General features: G+C 39.2%; 1 protein-coding gene across 9 annotated transcripts in view; it reads right to left on the minus strand.

Annotated features, from left to right (window-relative positions):
* Positions 1–377: 377 nt before the first annotated feature.
* The window catches only part of RASGEF1B (RasGEF domain family member 1B), a 590,808-nt gene continuing 567,082 nt past the window's right edge, over positions 378–24,103 (minus strand). For all 9 annotated transcript variants that reach the window (XM_067736368.1, XM_067736369.1, XM_067736377.1 and 6 more), the window contains 13 exons: positions 22,448–22,630; positions 20,664–20,786; positions 20,167–20,304; positions 14,513–14,725; positions 13,947–14,021; positions 12,440–12,535; positions 12,223–12,325; positions 10,450–10,529; positions 10,209–10,304; positions 5,046–5,141; positions 4,553–4,676; positions 3,323–3,395; positions 378–1,739 (listed from right to left, as the gene is read on the minus strand). In XM_067736368.1, the coding sequence (XP_067592469.1) occupies positions 1,715–1,739; positions 3,323–3,395; positions 4,553–4,676; positions 5,046–5,141; positions 10,209–10,304; positions 10,450–10,529; positions 12,223–12,325; positions 12,440–12,535; positions 13,947–14,021; positions 14,513–14,725; positions 20,167–20,304; positions 20,664–20,786; positions 22,448–22,630 (1,425 nt within the window). In that variant the 3' untranslated portion in view covers positions 378–1,714. The remainder of the gene's footprint in view (positions 1,740–3,322; positions 3,396–4,552; positions 4,677–5,045; positions 5,142–10,208; positions 10,305–10,449; positions 10,530–12,222; positions 12,326–12,439; positions 12,536–13,946; positions 14,022–14,512; positions 14,726–20,166; positions 20,305–20,663; positions 20,787–22,447; positions 22,631–24,103) is intronic.

Raw genomic sequence — 24,103 nt, forward strand, 5'->3', positions numbered from 1 at the left:
AAGTCTCAGAAGGCTTGGCAGTGTGATCTCAAGGCTGGGCTCTGGAATTAAAGGTCTAGTTCAAATCTTTGTGTCTCTCATTAGTTATACGGCCGCGGACAAATTATTATTATTATTAATATGCCTGTTTCCACGCCTAAAAAGCGAAGATGATGATCCATGGCGAACACTTAGAAGTGCCTGGCAAGTGATGCTTATTAACTGTTTACTATGATTGAGTTTCAAAATATCAAAGGCCCACGCACATACTCCTAAAGGCCACTTCCCCAAGGGCAGACACATTTTCAGCCGGTCACTTGAGTTGAACAGCTGAGACTGCAGCTCCCCCAATACCCCCCACCAATCCCATCCATTAAAGAAAACAAAGACACCACAACTCCTGGCCGCAGAGTGTCAAATATATTGATGGTTGTAAAGGGACAGCTTGGAGACATTTTAGGTCTGCTGAGATGGCGTGCAGCATACAGACATGCTCTGTTTTTCTGAAACCATGTCATTAAGTTTGCAAATACATCTCTGTTTTGAACATGATGTCTTTTTTTTTTTTTCATTAGCACAGTTTACTACTACAGTTTCTCCTACAGTAAATAAATATAATGGCTGTTTGCAGAGCCACTACAGATTTATTTAGATGTTTAACAAGGTGAACTATTTCACAATTAGTTCGACCTCTGAGTCAACAGCAAGATGTTTTTCATTTGTTTTGTTCACTGCTCTCGTGGGCGGGGGTTATCTTTTCCAATCTGTTCTCTGTTCACATGTTTAGTCGCCAACAGACTATGAAAGGTAGTGAAAAATAAGTCTGTTTAAAAAATTAAACTGTAATTAGGCCATGGGTTTTTTCCCAAGACCCTTAAAGTCAGATAATTTAAATTTACAAGAGGAAAAAAAAATAGGCATCATGGAAAACTAAGTAACAGAAACACTACTGAGAAACACATCTGTAGAACACAGTGGTCAGCTGTAAACAGCTCAGAAGGGTAAAGAAAACAGAAGGTCCTTCTAGAATGTTACACAGTCCAATGACAAACTCTGCTTTTTTTTCTAGTGGCTATTTTCCTACCACAGTGTTAGCTTCATTATTATATTAAATAACTTATATGGGTAAAAAGGAGTTTGCTAACCAGCAGCCAACTCAAAACCTTGTAGGAAGAGGGAGGAGGGGAATTCACAACACAGCCCGAGCTCAGGGAAACAAAGTCTGCAGTTGGCATCCAGCCAGCCTGACCCCTCCCGGCAATACCACTGAGCTGCAGTTTGGGATCTAAATGGAGGGCTTGCTTCCCCTCCCTCTTCTCCCTTTTTCTTTTAAGTTAACAAAGAAACGTGGGCTTCCTAAGAGCCAGCACTCAGCTGGGCAAGTCCCATTAGCAGCAAATGTTGAACCAAATTAAAAAACACACACACACACACAAAAGAAAGCTCCAGCCAGATGCAGAGCTGTGATTCACATGGAAATTCCAGGAGATGAATCATTGCAGAGCTGGGATCTTTAGAGGATTCTTCCTCAAGTGTCCTCAGTGAACATTACAGTCTCACAAAATCTGAGTCAGTCTGTCAGCTGTGGGGAATAAGGTCCCCGTCTGCTCTTGAGGGAGCGTGCTTGCAGGGACTTCATGATTTTTTGTGGCACTAGATGCCCGAAAACAAAGGCCAGCCCCTCGATGATCTGCTTGAACGCAGCAGCAGCTAGCAGCAGCCAGCATCCCGTGTGTTAAACTCTGCCCAGGAGGCTGGACCTGAGTAATAAAGAAGATAAGATAAGAAGGAAGGTGGCAAATGATCTGAATGAGGATGAAAATCCTCACCTAATACTAGTTTCATCTTTCCCATGTTTGAAGTTTGATTTTACATAGTTTAAAGTAAGTCAGACACAGACAAACATCATATGGTACCACTTGTATGTGGAATCTAAAAAAAATGATACAAATGGACTGATTTACAAAACAGAAACAGACTCACAGACGTAGAAAACAAACTTATGGTTACCAAAGAGGAAAGGTGGGGGGAAGGATAAATTAGGATTTTGGGAATAACATATACACACTACTATATATAAAGTAGATAAACAACAAAGAACTATACTCAATATTTTGTAATAACCTATAAGGGAAAAGAATCTGAAAAAGAATATATATATATATATATATATATAACTGAATCACTTTGCTGTACACCTGAAATTAAAACACTGTAAATCAACTATACTTTAATAAAAAATAAATTAATTTAAAAAATTTTTTAAAGAAGGACAAAAATATTAAGCATTGAAGTCCTTCAGGTTTTCTGGGAGAACTGCTAGTCACTTAAAATAAATATATATTAGTGGAGATGGCCAAAAACCTAGCCCAAGATCAAGTTAATGAAGGCTCCCAAGTGACTATGGGAAGAAAAGAAAATGGGTTTGTCAACCTGGTACAAAAAGGCACATGGGACTTCCCTGGTGGCACAGTGGATAAGACTCCACGCCCCCAATGCGGGGGGCCTGGGTTCAATCCCTGGTCAGGGAACTAGATCCCACATGCATGCTGCAACTAAGAGCTCACATGCTACAACTAAGGAGCCCATGAGCCACAACTAAGGAGCACTCCTGCCACAACTAAGACCCAGTACAACCAAATAAATAAATAAATATTAAAGAAAAAAAAAAGAGGCACATGTTCCCAGAGTCTCTTAGTAGAAATACACATACAGCAATTTTGGTTATAGTAATACTATATCCTGGGCTACTTTTGACCATTAAAGCATCTCAGATGGTTAAAATACAAACTTACCTATCCTAGTTTTGTTTGAAAACACTACAGATTAACAACATTTTTAAATTTGGAGAGATTCTATATTACATTTAAAGTCCCAGCTCTCTCCCAAACCAAAGAGGGGACCAAGATCTAGTCGATAAGTGACACACTCCAATTTACTGAACCAGCTGGTACTTGGGTCTCTTTGACCTCAGGTGAAATAAGATTTTACTGTTAGAGCTATTCAGAAATACAGTCTGAACTTATCTTTTAGATGAAGAAAATGTGTCAGTGCCCTTTTTAACATACCACAGGGTAATTTCAGTTCCTCATTCCATAAAATAATGGGAGAAGGAAGAACAGAGTCACTATATATCTGCCAGTACTAAAAAAAAAAAAGACAATAAAACTGAAGGATGGCAATGAGGATTCCAAGCCACAAAGATTCAGTTAACAGGAGATAAGCTACAGAGAGGACTTGGAACTCGCAGGCGGGGACTCCCTATGACAAGCACGCAGCTTTCTTCACTTAAGGGCAACGTCTTTATTAGATCTGTACAGCAATGAGAAGCAATGAGACCCACCTTAAGGACTTCCATCTGTCTTTCTCTATATGGTTTTCAGGTCCTTCACTCTCATAGGAAGCCAAGTAGAGAGCTACAATCAACCAAAAGTACGAATGCATTAACGCTGAAGCCTTTTCCTGATACGTTACCCACCTCCATCCATCCCCCATTCAACCTGAACCAAACCCTACAGCAAAACACACTCCTTAAAATATCAAATTACAACCGGGGAGCTTTAAGAACACAGAATACCACACTTTGCCCCTGACTGACCATCTCAACACAACCCCAAGGGCCTCTTAGGCCAAGAAGGCACTTGGTTAACTAAGACAATTTATGAGGCAAAAAAAGCTTAAAAAGGCAAGCCACAGGATGCGATCATACACTCACATTTATGTTCTTTACAAAGAAGGGGGATGCGAAGGGGAGCCTTTCCTGTTAGCTTTTTAAAAGACATTTTAGCAGGTAAAAAGTCAGGTTTTCTAGGCCAATTTTTCACTCTTCTAATGTTTTTCTCTTTAACATTAAGTCAAAAAGAATTCCAAAGATTTAAAAGCTTGTTATTAATCCTGTTTGTAGAGGCTAATAATAATCAAGTCCCCTCTGGAATGGGTCATATTAATTCAAAATGTTCTTTAGTCATTATCACAAACACTACCAATCTACTATGAGAAGTAGTTAATAATGCTTTTGATTTCTATAATATTAGGTTATAACAGATTAATATAATCAATCCCCAAGTCTTTTACAAACTTTAAGTTTCTGGTCAATTTTTTTGGTACACAATCACTGTTTCTGCCTCAAATTCCCTAATGTTTTAACAGGTTAAGACTTTCTACTGTTTGTTTTGACAAACAGCAGGGGCTAGCAATTGTTTTGTTCTTCAAATTACCTTGAATGTCAACATATCATGAAACACCTTTTTTCTCCATTAAAGCAAGCCTAAACAAGGGCAAGTAATCCTTCAATAACTTTCCATTTGTGCCCAAAGCTCTGCAGATCTAATATTATAAAGAATGTTTAAACACAGAAACGTACTGCTTATCGGTGAATAGTGAGTGCCTGACTCAAATATTTTAGGGATAAATCATACGGTTTTCTGTGCAACAGAAAATTCTTAAGATGGAATAAGTCAGAAAACAGGCCTCGTACTACATGAGGAACCTGGCACCAAGCATTTGTATGCTGACTTCCTGATCGTAGGGTCTGTGGATGCTGGTGGCGGCCCCGGCTGGACAGGCTACCCACCATCTTCACTAAAGACTGGTACTGTGAGCAAGTACTGTAAGATCTTCCGGTCCCTCTCAAATGGACACTCCACTTGCTTCCATGTCATGAATTCACTCACTTGTTTGGCCAGTTCCCAAAATTTCTAGAAAAGAATAAAATGAAAGTTGAAGTTAAAGGCAGTTATCAAAAATCATGGGCTTGGATGAGACCACTCCATTTAATGTTCTCCTCTGGCTTCTAATCTTCTGAACTCCATAATTTTCTTAATTTAATAAAAATTAGCAATAGATATTTGCTAGGTAGAGGTCCAAATTTACTCAAGTACCTCTGGATAATAATTTATAATAATGGTGCAGCTAATTTATTCTAGTCAGCATTGCTATCTTCTTACAAATTAGTAGGGAAAGAGAAAACTTGGCTCGAAAACGTCAGAAGCAGCTTAGATGGCCTGGGCTCTCTACAGTTGCTGGAGAAGCTAGCCCTTCTCTGGGCTCAGATCTTGCAGCCTTACCTCAAAGTTGACATGGCCGTTGGGAAGGCGGTTGGCACACCCCTCATTGAGGAAATAAATATCTTTGATTAAAAGACTGAAGAATGGTATCACAATCTAGAGAAAACAAAAAGCTCTGGTTTGTTTTGGGCAAATAAACATTTAGACTCTCATCAAACAATATAAGAAGTTAATGAACAGCATTGACTCTGGATTACAGAGTAGGCTATAATTAATTAAGACAGGTACAGTGTTTCCTTTGTCTCCCATGAGAGCAGTTTCCTTCTTTATATAGTTTTGCATAACATGAAAATGCTGTTAGTAACCAAAATGCAGCAAAGATGGGTGGCAGTGGGAGGCAGATTGGCTTCACATTGTTGCTAGTTTCCCCCATTTTTCTCAGGGCAATAGCATATAATCAAATCTGAGAGTTCTAGCTATAATCAAAGAAAAAACATCTAAAAGAACTCTTACTTTTCATTTAGTTAGAGCAAAATATTAATAGAATACCTGCCACTGCAGGTACTAAGAGCTTAAGATGTGTGACCCATCTCTCTGTGAGAATCTGTACTGTTTTTATCATTTAGACATCTACATTTTAGATGAACTTTTTCTTAGAGGAACATTTTCTTTTCCCTTGAAGATACTGCTCAAGATAACATGAGAGCACAGGGTTTTTGGTAATAGTTGCTACAAACTTCCTGTTGAGTAAACCTGGCCTTCTTGTGACACAGCAGGTAAGCACCTGTTCTCATGGGAAATCACCGAAGTGGTACCTTGCACAATATGTTGTGAGGCAGGCCCAGGTGAAGGAGGAATATAAATGTGCAAATTAAAATTAATGGCTGTTTAAAAAACAATGAGCCTTCTTTAGTAAGATTTTCCTGCCTCACATCTTTGGTTTGATATGGTGGTATTTAATTAATTAATCAAAAATAATAATCTCTAAGAGAGTACTCAAAATTCTACGAAGCCCAGAATGAACAAAGAACAAAGCTCTTTGTTCTTCCACTTTGTAACTTCCACTTTCTCTCAAACGCCAACATGCTTTTGAAGATTCTAAGTGTGCTACAATGTAAATAATGCTGCAGACACAGATCGTGGACCTATGTTGTTTACCCAAGAGCAGGTTTTTGAAGGTTCCCTAAGCTTATGACTCATGTGGTACACCTATACTAGATGAATGACAGGTCTGGAAAACAAACATTTTGGCTAGTACTTAAAAACATTAAGTATCAATTTTCACTTCTAGGGGGCAATTCAGATTTTTCCCCTAAAGTCATTTAAAAAAAGATAGGCTTTGATTTTTTTTTGTTTCATTGATCTCTGAAAATAGCCAAAATGAATCTTCAATTTTGACAGCCCTTTTGAATATACTTTTAATCATTTGCTATTGTCTGGAAGTCTCTAAACTGAATTCGTAAAGATTCCCTCATTACCTTCTCCTTCAAATATTACTGACTATATCTCTATTATTTTAGAACTAAACAGCCATGGTAACAAGGATAAAACACATCCGAACTTCACCTCTTTGCAAGACCACTTGTCACTGGGGGGTGCTGGGATTTGGCTCTGCTAGACTTCAGTTTAAAATGTGGCTCCACAACTGACTGGACGTACAAGCCAGGAGTCCGCCACCTGTGGCCCGAGGGCCAGACCACCTCACCACCTGTTTTGGAATGGCCTAGAAGCCACACATTTTACATTTTTAAATGGCTGGGAAAATATCAAAAGAATAATATTTCATGAGCATGAAATTAAATGAAGTTAAAATTCCAGTGTCCAGACAGCTTTACTGGAAAACAGGCACACTCATCCGCTCACCTGCGTACTGTCTATGTCTGCTCTTGTGCCACCACATCTGAGCTGAGTAGTTGCAACAGAAACCGTATGGTTTACAATGCCTAAAATATTTAGGATCTGGCCCCTAAGAGAAAGAGTTTGCCAACCCCTGGTATACGCCTAAGAAAGCCTAGTTTCCTCACCTTAAAATGGGAACACTACCTCACTGACTTGTGGTGAGGATTAAATTCAACAACACAGGTTTGACCTCAATTAAGCATTCCCCCCAAACCAGTGGGCCCCATACAAGGGGACAAGTATTACTGATATATCATCATAAGGAAAATGAGGACTGAATTATTACCAGGATGCAGTATCTGCCTAGTGTAACAGCTTTTAAGCAAGAACTTTACTTCTGTGCCCTGTTCTGTAGTGCTGGGCCGTGAGATTCACGTGGTGTTGATCACATGAATCATTTTATATACATATATATATATAATGGAATAAAGAAACTGTAGTATATATGCTTGTATGTATATATATTATATATATGTGTATATATGTGTGTATATATAAATATACAGACACACACACACACACTACAATTTCTTCATCCATTCATCCATCAATGGACATTTAGGTTGTTTCTATCTTTGGCTTTGTAAATAACGCTGCAATGAACAAGGGGGTACATGTATCTTTTCTAAACATATAGTGTTTTTGTTTTCCTCGGATAAATACCCAGAAGTGGGATTGCTGGATTGATCCACTATTAATTGTCTGAACCACTCTTCCAAGAACACAGCAATAGAAACAATCTCCCTTATGATCATTCCTGTGCTGTTCCTTATGCCCATATGCCAGAAAGAAGTCTCACAGGCTTCTTCAACGTGTCATTTCCTCATGGATGGTTCCCTTCAGACGTGCAGCCCCTACATAAATCTACCACTGTAAAAATCGGGAGACTATAAGGGCTTCAGATTTCCAGAGTGAAGGTGGATGTACAGGCTACTACAGGAGCAAAAGTTTGCTTTCTGAGAGGTCTTTCAATGAAGGCTTTAGTGGGAGAACGTCTCAAGTAGTAATGTTCTCTAATTCCCTTTCACAATATTCTTGGCAACTACACCCTAAAGGCATTATCAGTTCCACAACTAGAAATGAATACTGATGATCAGAAATGGAATGGTGAAAGGACTGAAAACCATGCACTTGTACGAGAAGTGGTTAAAAACCAGGAGACACAAGGACTCACAGAAAAAAACAGCAATTTAAAGATCATTTAATGGCCCTGATGTGAAAGATAGATTTTTTTCTATATGGTACCTAGAGATGTGCCACATTGGCCACCTAAACATAATTCAGAGAATATCAAAGATTATATTACTTTATTCACACTGCCAGGAAGACTTTAAAATAGGAACTGACTTAGGAATAAAGAGAGTCTACCCTCACTTCAAAAAAGAAAACAGAATCCCAATTCTCTTGAATAAAAGGTGAATTTTTATCCCCAAATGTTTTCATTTATAGCCTTTGAGACCACTTGTGAAAAAGAAATGGCGTATTGCTTTAAATTGGTGGTGGGATCATTTGTTTTACGAACTACAGAACACAATCCATACACTCACACAAAACTGGTTAAAAAACAACAAAACTAAAGCAGACAGAGTTTAGTAAATGATGGAAAGGGTAAATACTGGAAAAAGCTATGAGAGTTCCACGAGTACAACGTTCAGTGAGACCTTTGTGGGAGGGCTGGACTTCAGAATTCCTTTGGCCAGTACTGCAGCTCCTGACCAAGAGAGATGATTCTACAGCCTCTTCCTCGCTAAGGCAGAGGCCCTCTAACTCACGGAGGTCCTGCAGAGAAAGCCTTGCTTCCAACACGGAGAGGTGAAGAAAAGGCTGCAGACAGCCTCCCACAGGTCTTCACACTTCAGGGTACTGGGATCCTCCCATGCATGTGATCATTTCCCAAAGGTTGAAAAACTTCTGATTCGATTTTTCTCAAAGTAGTCACAGGAGCACTGGGATGTGGGCAAATAAACTTTATATTTTTCTTTTTCATTCTCCTCATCCTTGTTCTTTCTCAAAGAGCTTTAACCTTCTTTTTAAATTTTATTTATATTTTGGCTGCGCTGGGTCTTAGTTGTGGCACACGGGATCTTCTTTGCAGCATGCGGGATTTTTTAGCTGCAGCATGAGAACTCTTAGCTGCGGCCTGCATGCGGGATCTAGTTCCCCAACCAGGGATTGAACCTGGGCCCCCTGCATTGGGACCTCAGAGTCTTACTCTTACCCACTGGACCACCAGGGAAGTCCCGGGCAGGTAAACTTTAAAAGCTGGTAAACTCCCTCAGGCTAAATCGAGATAGTTATCTCTGCTTCATCCCTTCTCTGACCCTGTTTCTTTATCAAAATAATAATAATAATAATAATAATAATGTATTTACAATATCTCGCAAACATTATCAGAACTGATATTTTCGATTTTGTTGAGAGCAATTTAGCATGTTTAAAAGGTGGGGTTTCTTTTTGTGTTTGTTTTTATTTTAGATCATGGTGGCTGAAGCTTTTTGGGGGAAGTGACTGAGAGGCCCTGAAATTTTTTACCCTCATTTTCGTTTATTTGTTGAAGACATAGTTTAAGTTAGAAGATGGATAGAATCTAAGCAGAAAATAGCTTTCATCAAGCAACCTTCATCAGCCCATTTACTGCAACCAGGTATTTACTTTTCAAATAACATGATCTCCAAATGTCAAAATGACTTATCCTTCCCATGTATGAAATGTGCCAATGAAGGACCCTCTGAGTCAGAAGTACAGTTGATCCAAGATAATGTGAAATTGTTTAAGGGCAGGGCAGATAGAGTGAGGATCATTCATCTCTCAGACATCATCTCTGTACCTTTTCTGCCACCCACATATCCAATTAGTAACAGCAGGCCTAATGCTACAGCAACTAACCTACTTTCTGAACATAAATGACTTAACCATGGGAGGTAAGCTAATTCTTTAAGAGAAAAGGTTACATTAAGTCAGCCACCTTGTGCAGTGTGTAAATGTCTGTTTTCCATTTAATCAAGTTACTCTCCAATGCTATTAGTCATCTTAACATAGGACTTAATACTTACTGCTTGAAACGCAACTATGACACATTACAAAATAGTCATTTAAAAAATGCAATAATAACATTTGCAAATTTCTCCACCAAGTTCCCTTTCCCTCTCCTCCTTCCACCCTTCCTTTAGCACTCCCCTTCCCTCTGTGGCAAGTGATAAAAATGTCTACAGCACGCGGCCTTGCTTTCTTAGATCTAAACTAAAAGAAGCTCGGTACAGTAGTTCACATTTCAGTGCAACACATGGCAACTCTACTATGAATAAAACTCCTTTAAACCCATACCTTCTCTCTGCTGCTATGAGCAGTTAAAGACCTTTGTGCCGCCCCACGAAGAGCTGTTCGATAATTGTAGAAATTGCTTGAAGGGTCCATCTGATGCTGAAGACAAAAGAGAGGAGAGTATTAACTACACACTTCTCACCTGCAGAAAGTTTACGAGACCTCACTTTTAACGCCACATAAAAAATTCCAAATAATTCAGGCGCAAAATGTTACGTAACAGCAAAACAGCAGCTCCACATACCTCAAGAACGTCAAACTTCGCTGTCTTCACTTTGGCCCAAGTTTTTTTCAGTCGAGAGACTGGGCTCATATTCATGCCAGCTTCCAATTTAAAATGGAGGGGGAGAAAAAGAAGGTGGAAATAGAGAAATAAGAGAGGTCATTCTAACCTATGTTCTGAAAAAGTGTTCATTACTAAGTGGAAGGAAGTTAACTTTATACAAAAAACCTGCCAAATGATTTTCCAGAGTAGTGGTCCCATCTCATACCACCACCCATGTCTGAGAATTCTACTTGGTCCACATCCTCACAATATTTGGTTCAACTAGTCTTCTTAATTTCAGTCACTCCCATGTGTGAAATGCTATTTCACTGTGATTTTCATTTTAATTTGTATTTCTCTGATGACTAATGATGTAGAGCATCTTTTCATATACTTACGAGCCATCAGTATATCTTCTTTTGTGAAGTGTCCAAGTATTTTTCCTTTTTTTTTTTTTTTTTTTTGGCAGTACGCGGGCCTCTCACTGTTGTGGCCTCTCCCGTTGTGGAGCACAGGCTCCGGACACGCAGGCTCAGCAGCCATGGCTCATGGGGCCCAGCCGCTCCGCGGCATGTGGGATCTTCCCAGACCGGGGCACGAACCCGCGTCCCCTGCATCGGCAGGCGGACTCTCAACCATTGCGCCACCAGGGAAGCCCCTTTGCCCTTTTTTCATTGGGTTATTTGTCTACTTAGTATCGCTTTGTAGGGTCCTTTATAGATTCTGAGTACAAGTTCTTTTTTAGCTAGATGTATTACAAATACTTTCTCCCGTGAAATGGATTGCCTTGATATTTTCTTAACAGTACAAGAAGGGAATTAAATAATCTTCTATTACCTAGACTGTGGATCTTTCAGGTCTTTGATGTAGATGAACATCTGTTCACTATTCTCATGGAGTAAGCCAGATAGAGACCTGAAGCTTGGCCAGTATTTTTATGGGGGAGATAAAGGGGAAAAAGAATCTTTTTAATGGAAAAAAGAATTGGTGAGAGGGATTTATTAGAATCAAAATTATTGAATTAAATCTGGTAGATTCTCTGGCTTCAAACTGACCCTGACTCTGAAGAGTCAGGCAAATATTCAAATATTTACTGAGTACCTAAAACGTGTAGCATAGCCATATCATTTATCATATAAATTAGAATATTTTTAACGGAAGAGTCATTAACCATAATCGTGGCAAGAAAACAGGTATAAATTGGGAAAACCAAGACAGTGTTACCCCCTGCCCTATGTTTATAGAATGAACAGTCACTGGCATTAAAATCCCCATGATACAGAGGAGGAGCAAAGTTTATAGGCTGGGCTAATAAGGTCGGAGGAGGATAAGTACTAGTGACTTGGGTAGTCAGAAATGTTCCAGCTTCTCAGGCTGCCCTCTTGTCTTGCTGATGGAATCATTTGATTTAGTCCCAGATCATATATTTCTATAATGCTTGATACACAAGCTACTCAAACACTTTCTAAAATCCTTAATTTAGGCACATATCTCACGTGTAAGCCTTTATACATAAATATTCAGATGAGGATAAAGTGACTAAATGTATTCCATGAATTCTTATATACTTAAAAAAAATTACACATACTTGTACCAATTTGGATATTTAAAGCATTCTGGACGTTCTGAAACAAGTCTAGATTAAACAATACAGTTTTCATTAACAAAACTGTACTATCTGCAAATTTTCAGTGGATACATTTCACAGGATCTATAAAAATAAAGGACTCATATCTCTCAGAAAACACTCACAGATTATTGCCATCAAGGAATTAAAGTTGCCAATGTTAAAACACTCCCGAGCTACGTCAATGAAATACTCAATCATCCTTGCTCGGTGCTTCTTCTTTACAGGCTGTATAGAAAGAGAAAAAAGAGGGCAGTTATCCAACATGTAGACCCAACAGATGTAAAAAGTATGAAAAGATAATATAGAGGGCTAGAAGAAAGAGAAAATTCATTTTCTCACCATGCAGATTTCTGTAGCAACCAAGTAGCTGAGACGATTAAACCATTCCACGTAAGCTTCTAAGTTTCGTGTTTTCTTCCGTTCACTGTAGCAACTCTATAGAGAAAGGAAAGTGAGCAGAGGAGTTGGAGAAAAAAAGAGTGTATTAAGCTCTCCTTTTTTTCAGATGTGGGCCTTTATTCTCAGTGTGTGAATTAGGAAGGCTTTCTAGGATAAGAGTGGGGGTTGGGAGGGGAAAGAGAGAGAGGGGGAAGCACTAACATTCTTGACTCTCCTTACAGGAATATCAAATCTCTTAGTATAGTCCAGTGAAAACCCGAAGGTCTAGAAATCTATTCTGCTGCATTCATGACAATCTATTCTGATGAATTCATGATTTGTGCCTTCTCTCCCAGGAAGCTAAGTTACTCTTGGGGGGAACTGTCCTCAGAAGCACAATTCAGAAACAAAAAAAGGGTCTTGGCTGCATTCTAAAACAATCTTGACTAATTAATGGGGTATGAATACCAATTGCTGTCCGCACAGCACGGAGAAGCTGAAAGCGCAGAAGACTAGAAAATTTTCTCTTAAAATTAAGTCTAGGAGACAATTTTGGAACTTTGTGTAGCAAGAAACTAAATATCTTCCAAGGTAGATAAACAGAAGCCTACATCATCCTGGTCTTTAATAGGGTGAGTGACATATTGTTCAAAAACAAAAAGAAGTTAAGCTCATCTCAGAGTTCAAGGCCAAACTTGAACAGGTTAATTACACCCCTCTTTCCTTCCTTCCAAATGAAACAAACAAATTTCAAAAAAGTCCACTAGCCTCCTATTGCAAAACCTAATCTTGACTTCCTGTACTGAGCAAAACTATTCTAAGGGCGGAAAACAGCTGCTGCCCCTTCTCCCAAAGGAGGGCTTTCATTAGTGGGTGATGCAGTCTTTGCTTAACAATTTGAAATACTTCCTGGAGGTCACTGGGGGAAAAATTTCTTATGTGTGTGTATACCGGTTTTACAGCCCATGCCTAGTGTCAGTTTCTTTCCATATAGGCTGCATCAGGCAACAAACCTGTCATGAGGGATTCACCTTAAAACAAGAAGCAAGGCAGTAAAGACCCAGCCTCAGCACACTGGATGTGCATCCTGTCTTTATAGCTTCTGCTATTGTTGAATCATGAGCAGAGCATCCTTTCGTATTTTCCTTCTGACTTAATCTGCTAAAACCATTACCCTTTTATCTCCTACCTTCACCACCACAAATGCCCACACCTACTTGCTTATTAAATTTCCCAATAAGGAGGAAGAGAGGTTAAAAGTTGGTGGTAGGGTAAGAATATCGTCAAGGCACTTAGAGACCAGGCTCAAGAAAAAATGTAATGAATCAGGTATGGCTAATGAAAAACAAAAAAAAAGTTTTTAAAACCTAAAACAAAATTGTTCCAATTTCTGTCTCTCGTACCCACTATCGTAGACTAAAGAATTCCATTGCCAATTTCAGGGCTGACCTCTGGGTAGACCAATTACCTTGTCATTGTCCAAAGGGTCCTTCTGCACAAATGCCTGAACAAATTCTTCTGGGCCAATATAATTGAGCCTCTCCTGAAACACAAACCCAGCAGGTCAACAGCATTAAACAAAAGGAGAAGAAATGGTCTTTCCGTTCTGTCTACTGACTTTTAACACTACCCTCATTTTTTAATGTAGCTTGTGAAATAAGCCTTTACCCCTTAAAATTGTCATCATCTTCAAGGTCTGAGCAGAGGCAGTTTTCTGCTTGGGTCAGTGCTACACTAGAGAGTAAAAGGCTGAGCGAGTTATGGAAAAATTAACTAGAGGGGGAACATGAGGAAGGTCAATAAACTCTTTGCTCTTCAGTCTTGCTTAGTATTTATTTTAAAGTGAACTCCCAAAATATCAGAAATAGTCATATTCAAATGTCTAAACAAAACACGTTCCAGCTATTTCATAGATTATTTCCCATTTGGATTATTCTAACCCCTCCCTTGACATTACCGCTGACGAACACACTGTCTGGTTGTCAAAGCAAATCAAGTGTGGGTTATAAAAGACAAGGATGACAATGGCCTTACTAGCTCTATGTGAGTCAGCTGCTGGGCCAACGTGTAAGGGTCACTGCAGACAGTAATAATGTCCCTTTGTATGGACTGTGGCTTGGTCTTGAGAAGTGTGAGCCGATCTGTTGACGTGGAGCTGATTTTTGCCAGGACTTCCTCATACTGGCTGAGCGCGGCAAGTTTGCGGATTAGACATTGGATCATCTGCTGGACATTCTTCCTGTATGTCTGCCAGGAAACAAGCAAAGGATTACCTCCTTGCTCTGCTTGTCTGTTTTCACCACTACGCAAACTCAGAGACTCTGTACTTCAACGCTTTTACCTTCCCGTTGGACAGCCACCTTGGTTGAGGGCAGTTAGAGGATTCAGCTTCGCTCTAACAGTTTAAAAGAGACACATACACATAAGGTGTCTTTTCAGATTTGTAAGACTTAGTTCTTTTCTAAGGCTGCTCTTGAGAGTACAATTCAAGTTGGGCCATGAAAACACAAGGATGATTTAGATGAGCTACTGAGGGAATCCAGTATAATAAGAACCACATATAACTAATGTTCTCTGGGCTGGCATAGGAATGTACCGGTTTTCTTTTAGTAGGTTAAAATGTGTTGATCTCAAGTCAGAGCATCCTTTTCCTAATTCTTTTTCTTTAGAGTCCCCGTCTAGATTTTTCTCCTTCTAGCATTCCCAATCTCATTAGTCTAAGGGTACAGACAGCTACTTAACAGAAATACACCATCACTTCCTACTCAGCCCCCAACCACCTTCCTGACTTCCACATAGAACATGAGTTACCACCAAAAAAAAGCAATGGATATTCCTTTTTGGTATCTGACTTCCAGTTGGTTCATGTCCATTTCTTTTGCATTCATGAGTCAGTGCTAATGTTCACCACCAAACTCTTCCACATGGCAATTCTACTCATAATGCTACTACCAGGTGACACCTTGTTTGTTACTACATCATGCTACCGCCACAATACTTAAGAGAAATTGGTTTTAAAGCAATGCGTGTATTATAGATAAATGTCAACCTCTTGACTTTTAAAATAGTTGTTAAGTCCAAGAAAGAGCTCCACAATCAACCAATTCCTAAGGTAGAGTTACATGTGTAAGTTAGGGTATTCTTTTATTCTTCCTTTTTCAGGCAAAAATTGCCAAACTAACACTTATCCTTCTGGGTAAACTGTGACACCTGTTATCAGAAGTTATCAGAGGCACACAGGCTGCTTCAATGCTAACGTGGTCCTTAGGTTAACAGCTCCAAAGGAGGACAGTCCTAGTGAATTTACAGATGAAAGCCCTATGTCCATGCTTTACTAACTAATCAGCTCCTTTTAAAAAGGTACCACAATATCATTTTCTGAGATTAATTATCTGAAAATTAAATGGCATCTTACCTACAAGTCTAAGAACCATCTTTTTTTACGGAAGTAATTTCGTTTACCAGAGCATATTATAAAACTTTAAATGAATAGATAGTTGCATACTTAAGCCAAGGAAAATTAAAAATAGAAGGAAATGATCAATTCTCATATAGTCAAGGCAAAAAGGCACACACAACCTTCTTTCTTTTCTTTTTCTCTACTTGTCTGATGTATATTACTGAGTTCTTTAAACTGGTCCATTAGATGACCTTTTTCCCCTCTACATTCACAGACCACCCTGAAGTCACTAATGAAATACCTAAGTGTTTAAAAAATTGAGCCTTCAAGGAACCTATCTTCCACACAGCATTAAGGTTATCAGTTAAGAAGATGGTATCTATTTGGTAATATGGTTGTCACTCAAAGAAAATGCCTCTTTCTTTGGAATTCGAAGCAGTTAAGGCCAAATTGAGGGCTATTTTAAATCCCTCGCTGGGGGTGAGGAAAATGGGTGAGGAGGGTCAAAAGGTAGAAACTTGCAGGTATAAAATAAGTCAGTCATGGAGATGTAATGTACAAGATGGTGACTACAGTTAATAACATTGTATTGAATATTTGAAAGTTGCTGAGAGAGTAGATCTTAAAAGTTCTCATCACAAGAAAAAACTTTTGTTAATTATGTAAGGTGACATGTTAACCAGACTTACTGTGGTGATCATTTTGCAATACACACAAATACTGAATCATTATGTTGTATACCTAAAACTAACAGAATGTTACATGTCAATTGTACCTCAATAAAAATAAATTAATAAAAATAAAATAAAACCTGCATCCCTTGCTTCTTCTACATTCATAATCTTGAGTTACATAAAAATCGATGAACTTAAAATGGTTTCTTCAGTCTTCTGTCCCAAATGTCATAATAAATGCTCCCTGGGTGATTCTGACATGCAGCAAAGCCTGTCTGGTGAAAGACTCTTATTCTACACTTTAAAAAATGCTTTTTAGGGAAAGAGGTAGAGTAATGGATAGTGGAGGATTCAGCTAGTGAGCAAAACGCAGCAAAATATGGGAACATGTATGCAATAGGGTATAGGGGAAAAGCTATTCGAATAACAAAGAACGTGAGTGCGTGTGTGTGTGTGTGTGTGAGACAGAGAGAGGATATGTGTGTGACCTCTTTAAAAAGTTTGCTGCTGCCATTTGATTCCATTCGAGAAACCAAAGCTTCGTGTTGTTAAGCATGCTTTTTTACGGAATCATGGATTGCCAAGTATGTACTTATTCTTTTTTATAACTTCAAATGCCAGTGACAGTTAATTACCTGGCAAATAAAGACAGAATAAAGACAGGCCCCGTAAGGAAGAGAAAATTGCACTGTACCCACTATAGTCATTTGTCATGTAATTGAATCATCAGTTTCATTTCGGGTTTCTTGCTGTCAAGTCCTAATAAACCTCTTCATTTTGGGCAAATCCTTAGGGGAGGGGGGTAACATATTAAGCCATACTATGTGGAACTGTCCGAGCAGATTCAGAAGAACTCAACTAAATTATATAGAGGACACACCTGGATCCACTGACTGCCAAAGAAAATCCCTAAAGTCCCAGGCAAGAAGCAGCAAGTCCCAACCCAAGTGCACACTCCTTCCCATGGAGGGAGATAACTTTTCAGCAGAGGGAAATATTTTTTTCCTATTCCAGTAACCGATTCGTTTGTTCACTCATTCGTTCATTCATTCAAACACTCCTGAGTGCCTATTAACTACCAGATACTGGGCTAGGAGTTAAGGATGCTATCTGAACAAAAGGAGCACAGCATGGAGTCTAGTGAGGAAAAACAAGTCATAAAGAAAGTAATTACTAATCACAGAGTGCTCTGAAGGGAAAGGGTGGTGAAAGCCAAGAATGGGGGATGACCATGGCTGGGGAGGCCAGGGAAGGTGTCTGCAAGGAAAGACACTTAAGCACATGGCAGATAAGTGGCCTCCCAAGTACAGAACTGAGGAAAAGAGCATCCACCACAAAATTTTAGGGCTGAAAGGGACATTACTACAGGGAGGTTACCTCTATGATTTAGAAATGAAGAAGGAGCAGAGACTTCAGGGGACTTGCCAAAGCATTCAAATCAACCACTGCCAAACGTGGACCCGATTCTGAACACTGTCTAGAAGTGACTAAAGGAATACAATCTCACTGGAAAACCCAACCTGATCATGGCAGGTGACATCTCTCCACTCAAGCCCTAGGCTTATCTTCTCATATCTTTTCACACTCAAAACCGTCTGAAGATCTCAGGTTTATCAAGGATTTGTTATTAACACAGGATGGCTGATAGGAAGCCCAGGCACAAGGCTATCTGGTCCCCATGCTTGGTTCCATCCAATTCTTGAGTGGCTTGATCCTGTTAAAAAGAGATCGGAACCAATCTGGCCAACACAGATAGAAGTGACCCCCCTCATGGACTCCCATGACAAGAAGGACAAAAAGCCATCCATTTGGCATTGTATCTGAAAAAGATTTTTAAGGTGTTCCTTTTGGGAAAAACAAGTCGTCATTTCTACCTTTTAAAAAGGCAACAGAAGGAAGGGAAGCTGACTGCCACATCAAGTTAAGTACTGACACAGAACTTAACTGAAGTGAAGCACTGCCTGACTCGGAGCTCAGCCTCCACACAAGAAAAAGCCCTTATGATGCCACTAATCTTTTGAGCAGCTTGCCATAAACTTAGGTCACAGAGCCAGCATTGACCCTGTCAAGCAACACAATAGCTTCCCCTCTAAGAAAAGATTTACTACAAAACTGTGATGCTTAACTTTTGCCTTTGTGAGTGACGGACCTACCAATTCCTACCTTGCTAGAACCTGTTACACGCAAACTAGCAAAATGATTAGAATAGTCATAATTTGCAGAAGGACTCAGGGAACCACTCATTCAGGCTTGCAGAAATAATGGCTCTCTTGAGCACCAGTGTTCAATATAATGTCATGGGGAAGTGTAAAAGGGTTAATTCCATTTTCATGAAAACATAATGTGGGAAGCAAGTGAGTATTTTTCAAGTGCTAATCTTATATAATTTGTCTGATTTTTTTTAAAGTTAGGGGAAACAGTATTAAAATGTTTTTGCCAGAAGTAGACAGACTAGATAGGTATCTTGTTGCATGATCTTGACAGCACAGCCCTGAAAGAATGATTTCTCCAGGTAGGTTATTCATAATGGGAAAATGCATTTTAAGATGGATGAAACAAGACATCACAGCCTTTGCCAAATGCTTCATCTGCCTTTTTCTAACACTGTATCTGTGCCTAAGTACAGAAACTACAAAGATATCCTTGCCCAACAAGCCTCAAAACAGAGTAACAGCCTTCCAGGCCTGCTTCAAAGAGGATAACCTTGAATTTGTCACAGCTAGGTAGCTCAGTTGAGGGAAGTGATATTTATGAAAGATTATCTAACAGACTTACTTTCCATCTCCATCTAAGTCTAGGTGCTAAGCCTTGAATCAACTTCCAAGCACAAGACTTGGATCCCTTTTTCTTTGTCTTCTCCACTCCTAAAGAATTACCTTTGCTAATTTATATATTAATCTTTTGGCCTCAGTTTTTTATCAAGGAGCATTTGTTATAAACACTATACAGAGCAGTTTCCATGATCTCATTCACAAAGTCCTTGCAGGAAATTTTTTTAATTTTTCATTGAATTTAATGCTTTGAAGGATTACTATGCTTTTTCTTTTCTGACAGTGAAAATTACATAACCAACTGTATTTCCCTTTTACCTGGAGCTTACAGTTAAAATACAGCAATCTTGTCCTACTCTACTGATTCTCAGTATTAGCACATTTGTTTTCTCCCTTCCATGATACAAACTCTCTATTTCTGATTTATTAATATATTACTTATTACCTGTTAATATATAAATATGTTATTTTACACGTATTAGTGTTTATATCTCCTAATGTGATATTTATAATCTAACTTGCTAGGTCAAATCTTTTTGGAAGGAAGAAAGTTATAAATAAAATAAAATGAAAACACACTTGCATCATGAATCCTGTGCTTGAGTTGACATGAACATACCCCCAAATTACTCACATAAAACTCTAGATCACATCCCTTTGAAGTGGGATTGTATAATCATCCCCCTTTGACACACCGAACAGACCAGTATGCTATGGAGAGGACCTGCCCAAAGGCAACAACAGAAAAGAAGCAGTAGAGATGCCGATGCATAATTTAGCATCACTTCTCACCAAGACCCTGCCTGGAAATTCGAGTAATTGTACTAAATTCAGGTTACCAACCTCCTCACCACTGGCTATTCGGTGAGCCAGATCTTTTAAGTTTCTCATCATTCTTTCATCCCGAAAATCATAAGGAAATGTTTCTGTCCATTCTGTCAGGAGTTGAAGAATTTTGGGTGCAATTTTTCTTATCTGATTCTAGGGAGAAAAAGCAAATCAAATTCAGTGATATCTATCAAATAAATAATTACAAACAGGGTTAATGGCAAACTTCTAGTGCAAAGTCTTTGGGGTTAAAGAAGACTCTTGTCCCCCTTTCCCAAGTCAATGTCAAGTGCTACCAACTTAAGGCAGGACGGAGGGATCTTCCATGGCACTAGATTTATATTTGTTCTTTATACCTTTCCAATTCCCTCTGCATAGCCATGATACCATTTATGGACCTCAGCCTGGGGAGAAGCTATGGTTACTTAAGGAAACCAACTTCACAAAATCTAAGCCATAAAGCTACCAAACTTAATGGAAAAAAACGTTAAGTTCAAATAAGGTATCATTACCTTATCACCACTAGGATCACTTAGTCTCTGGTGCTCAACACATAAGTGGCAAACTTTGGCCATTAGCTCATACGGATGCATAAATAACCGAGAACTCAGTAGGAAGGTAAATATGTACGTTCTCTGTGGCAAGAGAAAAAAAAGTCATCACGGTTATATTCTCTCTGAAACTAGTATCTTTCCTATATATTATACATCATATAGCACTAAGTTCTCTTTAGCAAAGTTAAAATGCTACAGTTTCAAAAGTGATGCTTACTAGTAGTAAAACAACCTAAGATGGATTTCTCCTTTACTTTGTGATATATATTTTCCCTTAAACCATACTAAAAATAACAGAAGTACAGGGTAAGTTTAGCTACTAAATTATTCACAGTACAGTTTTACATCCATCCTCTGGGAGCCAGGATACCAGGACATATAACTCAGTCTAGTAAAGAAGAATGAAATTCAGCCCAGGGAGATCAATCTAACTTAAATATACCACCCGTACAGATTCTTGTTCTGTGTCCAAATATTATGGTAACTCAATGGAAACCAAAAAACTCACCCAACCCACATCAGCTCAAGAAATCTCCAGTGGGTCCAGTATGACACACTGGAGCATTTGTGTGCTTGTGTCAGAACATTCAAAGACAGACTTTCAAGTAATCTATTTACTTGCTCAAAGGCTAAGCAATTTGATAAAACATAATATCACACGATATACTTTTCTTTAACCACAATGTCTCCCCAGAAGCCAGTAATGAAGTAAAGCTTCTTTGTTATAATACTTTCATACTCCCAATAAGAAGAAAAATTCCATGGGTTCTTCTCCCCCTTCAGTGCCTTTTGTAGCTCATAAACACTTACAGGGCTGAACAAGGGATGCCTTTTACTTTTGATTAGAAGTTTTCCCTGTGTGGCAACATATTTGAAAATGCTACGTAACAAACCTCACACACACAGAGATAACTCAGTAAGAAACATTATGGTGAACTACAGTGGCAAGCACACCAAGGTCATTATTACATTTATAAAAACATTCGAATCTAGCGCCTGGATATTTCCATGAAATCTTTATCAACAAGCAGCTGTTGCATAACAGGGGCAGCCGTAGCACAAGGGAAGGGGGAAGAAACATCACGTGCCCCAGAAATAGAAAACCTGGGTTTGAATGTTGATGCTGGGAGTGAGACCATGTGCAAATTCCTCAACATTCTGAATTTCCATTTCTTCCTCTCTAACCTCTTGGAATTGCTGTAAAGACTGAGAAAATGTAAACGAATTCCTTAAATTAGAAAGGATTATCCATACAAATGTCAGTTATCAAAGTAAAACATAAACAAGTGAGTCTGTCATCTGATGTCGAATCTATAAAGAATTGCATCTTGAATGTAACTCTTGTTCTCTTTTCTGTGAAGTTTCCCTGTGTAACTTCACTTTTCTCAGCATAGTTTTGGAAAACAAAAAGGCACTAACCATTCTAGGAGCATCTAATGTTCTCTGGCATTTCTATTTAAGGACCAAGGTATGTGCATGAGTCAAACCTTACAGGTATTTCATTTAGATGGTCTCTGACTGACTACAATGTGATACCAACCCTGAAAGGAAAACTGATACACAGACATATCATAACCAGGTTCAATCTGATCTCAAAGCCCTCAATAATCAATATGCAATTTCTTATTAGAAAAATTCTTAGTAACCCAGATAGAATTCTGCAGCATCTAGGGTCCCTGTCTATTCTATTGTAAATTCTGCTGGATACCAAGGATGTGTTGCAGGGGCACATGGATACCTACATCCGGATAGTAATCCACATTAGGTACTAAGTGCTGGATGAGTGCTTCCAGAGATCCGGAGAGGAGGTTGTTGTCATGGTAATACAACCCTCCACAGCTGTCCTCCGCAGACTGATAGAGGTTTCGGTTGTAACCGCTGCTGTCAAACATTGCTGAAAAGGGAGGAGTTTGAGGCATGCTTTCCTAAAATGAATAAAAAAGGAAAAAACAGTGTCAGTAATATGCAAAAGAAAAGTAAACTTTAATAGGCATTAGGTTTTCATAATAACGAGGAAACAGGCAATTTTTAAAATAGGTTAGGTTCTGATACAATCTGAGAACCCATCAAGAAGCAAATTGCTCTTTGGATAACACATGCATGTATATTTTTGAGTACCGATGTCATCCAATAAAATACCATAAAACACTTGGATCAAAGGCTCCAATCTGGACTTAAATTCAAGTCTCTGGCTGCCGTGTTTAGATATCATTCTTTCACATTCGGTTATGAAGTCAGGGAGGGGAAGTGAGCTTTAAATTGCTTTAATCCCCTGAATCAAGTATTATCCTAAGGTGGAGATGTGTAGGCCTTGAAAGTTGGATGGGAAGAATTACATAACACTTAAGAAATAAATACCAGACTAGCATTGGGCATATGAGGAGATAACCAAAACAGAAGTTGAAAAAATGAAATTGTAAAAGAGGCCTAGAAGTAAAGTATGTGTGTGTGTGTGTGTGTGTGTGTGTGTGTATTTATAGACGCACGCGTATATCAAGAGATTTAATGCTGACTCCCCAGCTTTCACTGGAAGATCGGATGCTATTGATTTTCACCTCCTTTGTGTCAAATTCTTTTGGGGTGCAGAGCTCTATAAAGCCTCAGTTCTCAGTAAACACACAGCCTGAGCAAACACCTGATTTGGGGAGCACTGCCTTCATCCGTGTGCTCTGCAACTCACAAAGCCCTTGTCAGAGGATGCCTGGTAGAGGCCAAAGGCTATTAAGTTATTACTTGGATTCCTAGGGACAGAGTTCCCAGCCCCAAAAACAGACTCCAGTTCTGGCAGCATGTCTGGACAATGGAGGCAATTCAGGAGCTGCAGAGAGTGAGGGCTTCAGAGGCAAACGATGAGGGGAAGCCAAACTCCAGGGCTTGGACTGACAGGGACAGGGTGTGCAGAGGCTGCAGGAGGACACAACCTGGGCTAATCCCTCTTTTCAAGATGCTGAAAGATATCTGTATCCGAAAGGGGGAGGGGCGTGGGGCCTGTCTGAGGAGGCACATCCATTACTCCAAGTGCATCTGTTCTGGTTCCCACTAATGGGGGCCACAGCATCACAATGTGTGCGCATGCCTGGGCAGGGGGTGGCCAGGGGTGGGGTGCTGGGAAAAAACAACGTCCATTATAAGGTGACTTGGCAGGTGAAAGTGGCATTTAGGGAAAGAAGCATCAGGAAAGAGAAATAGAAAAAAAAAAAAAGCTTCAGTATTTTGTGCTCTGTCCCATCCACAAACCAATGCTGAGGGAGAACATAAAAGGATCCAGCACAGAGAAGGAAAGACAAACATCATATGATATCACTTATATGTGGAATCTTAAAAAAATTATACAAATGAGTTTATTTACAAAACAGAAACAGACTCACAGACATAGAAAACAAAGCTTCGGGTTTACC

The sequence above is a fragment of the Pseudorca crassidens genome, chromosome 4 (assembly GCF_039906515.1).
Source record: "Pseudorca crassidens isolate mPseCra1 chromosome 4, mPseCra1.hap1, whole genome shotgun sequence".
NCBI lineage: Eukaryota > Metazoa > Chordata > Mammalia > Artiodactyla > Delphinidae > Pseudorca > Pseudorca crassidens.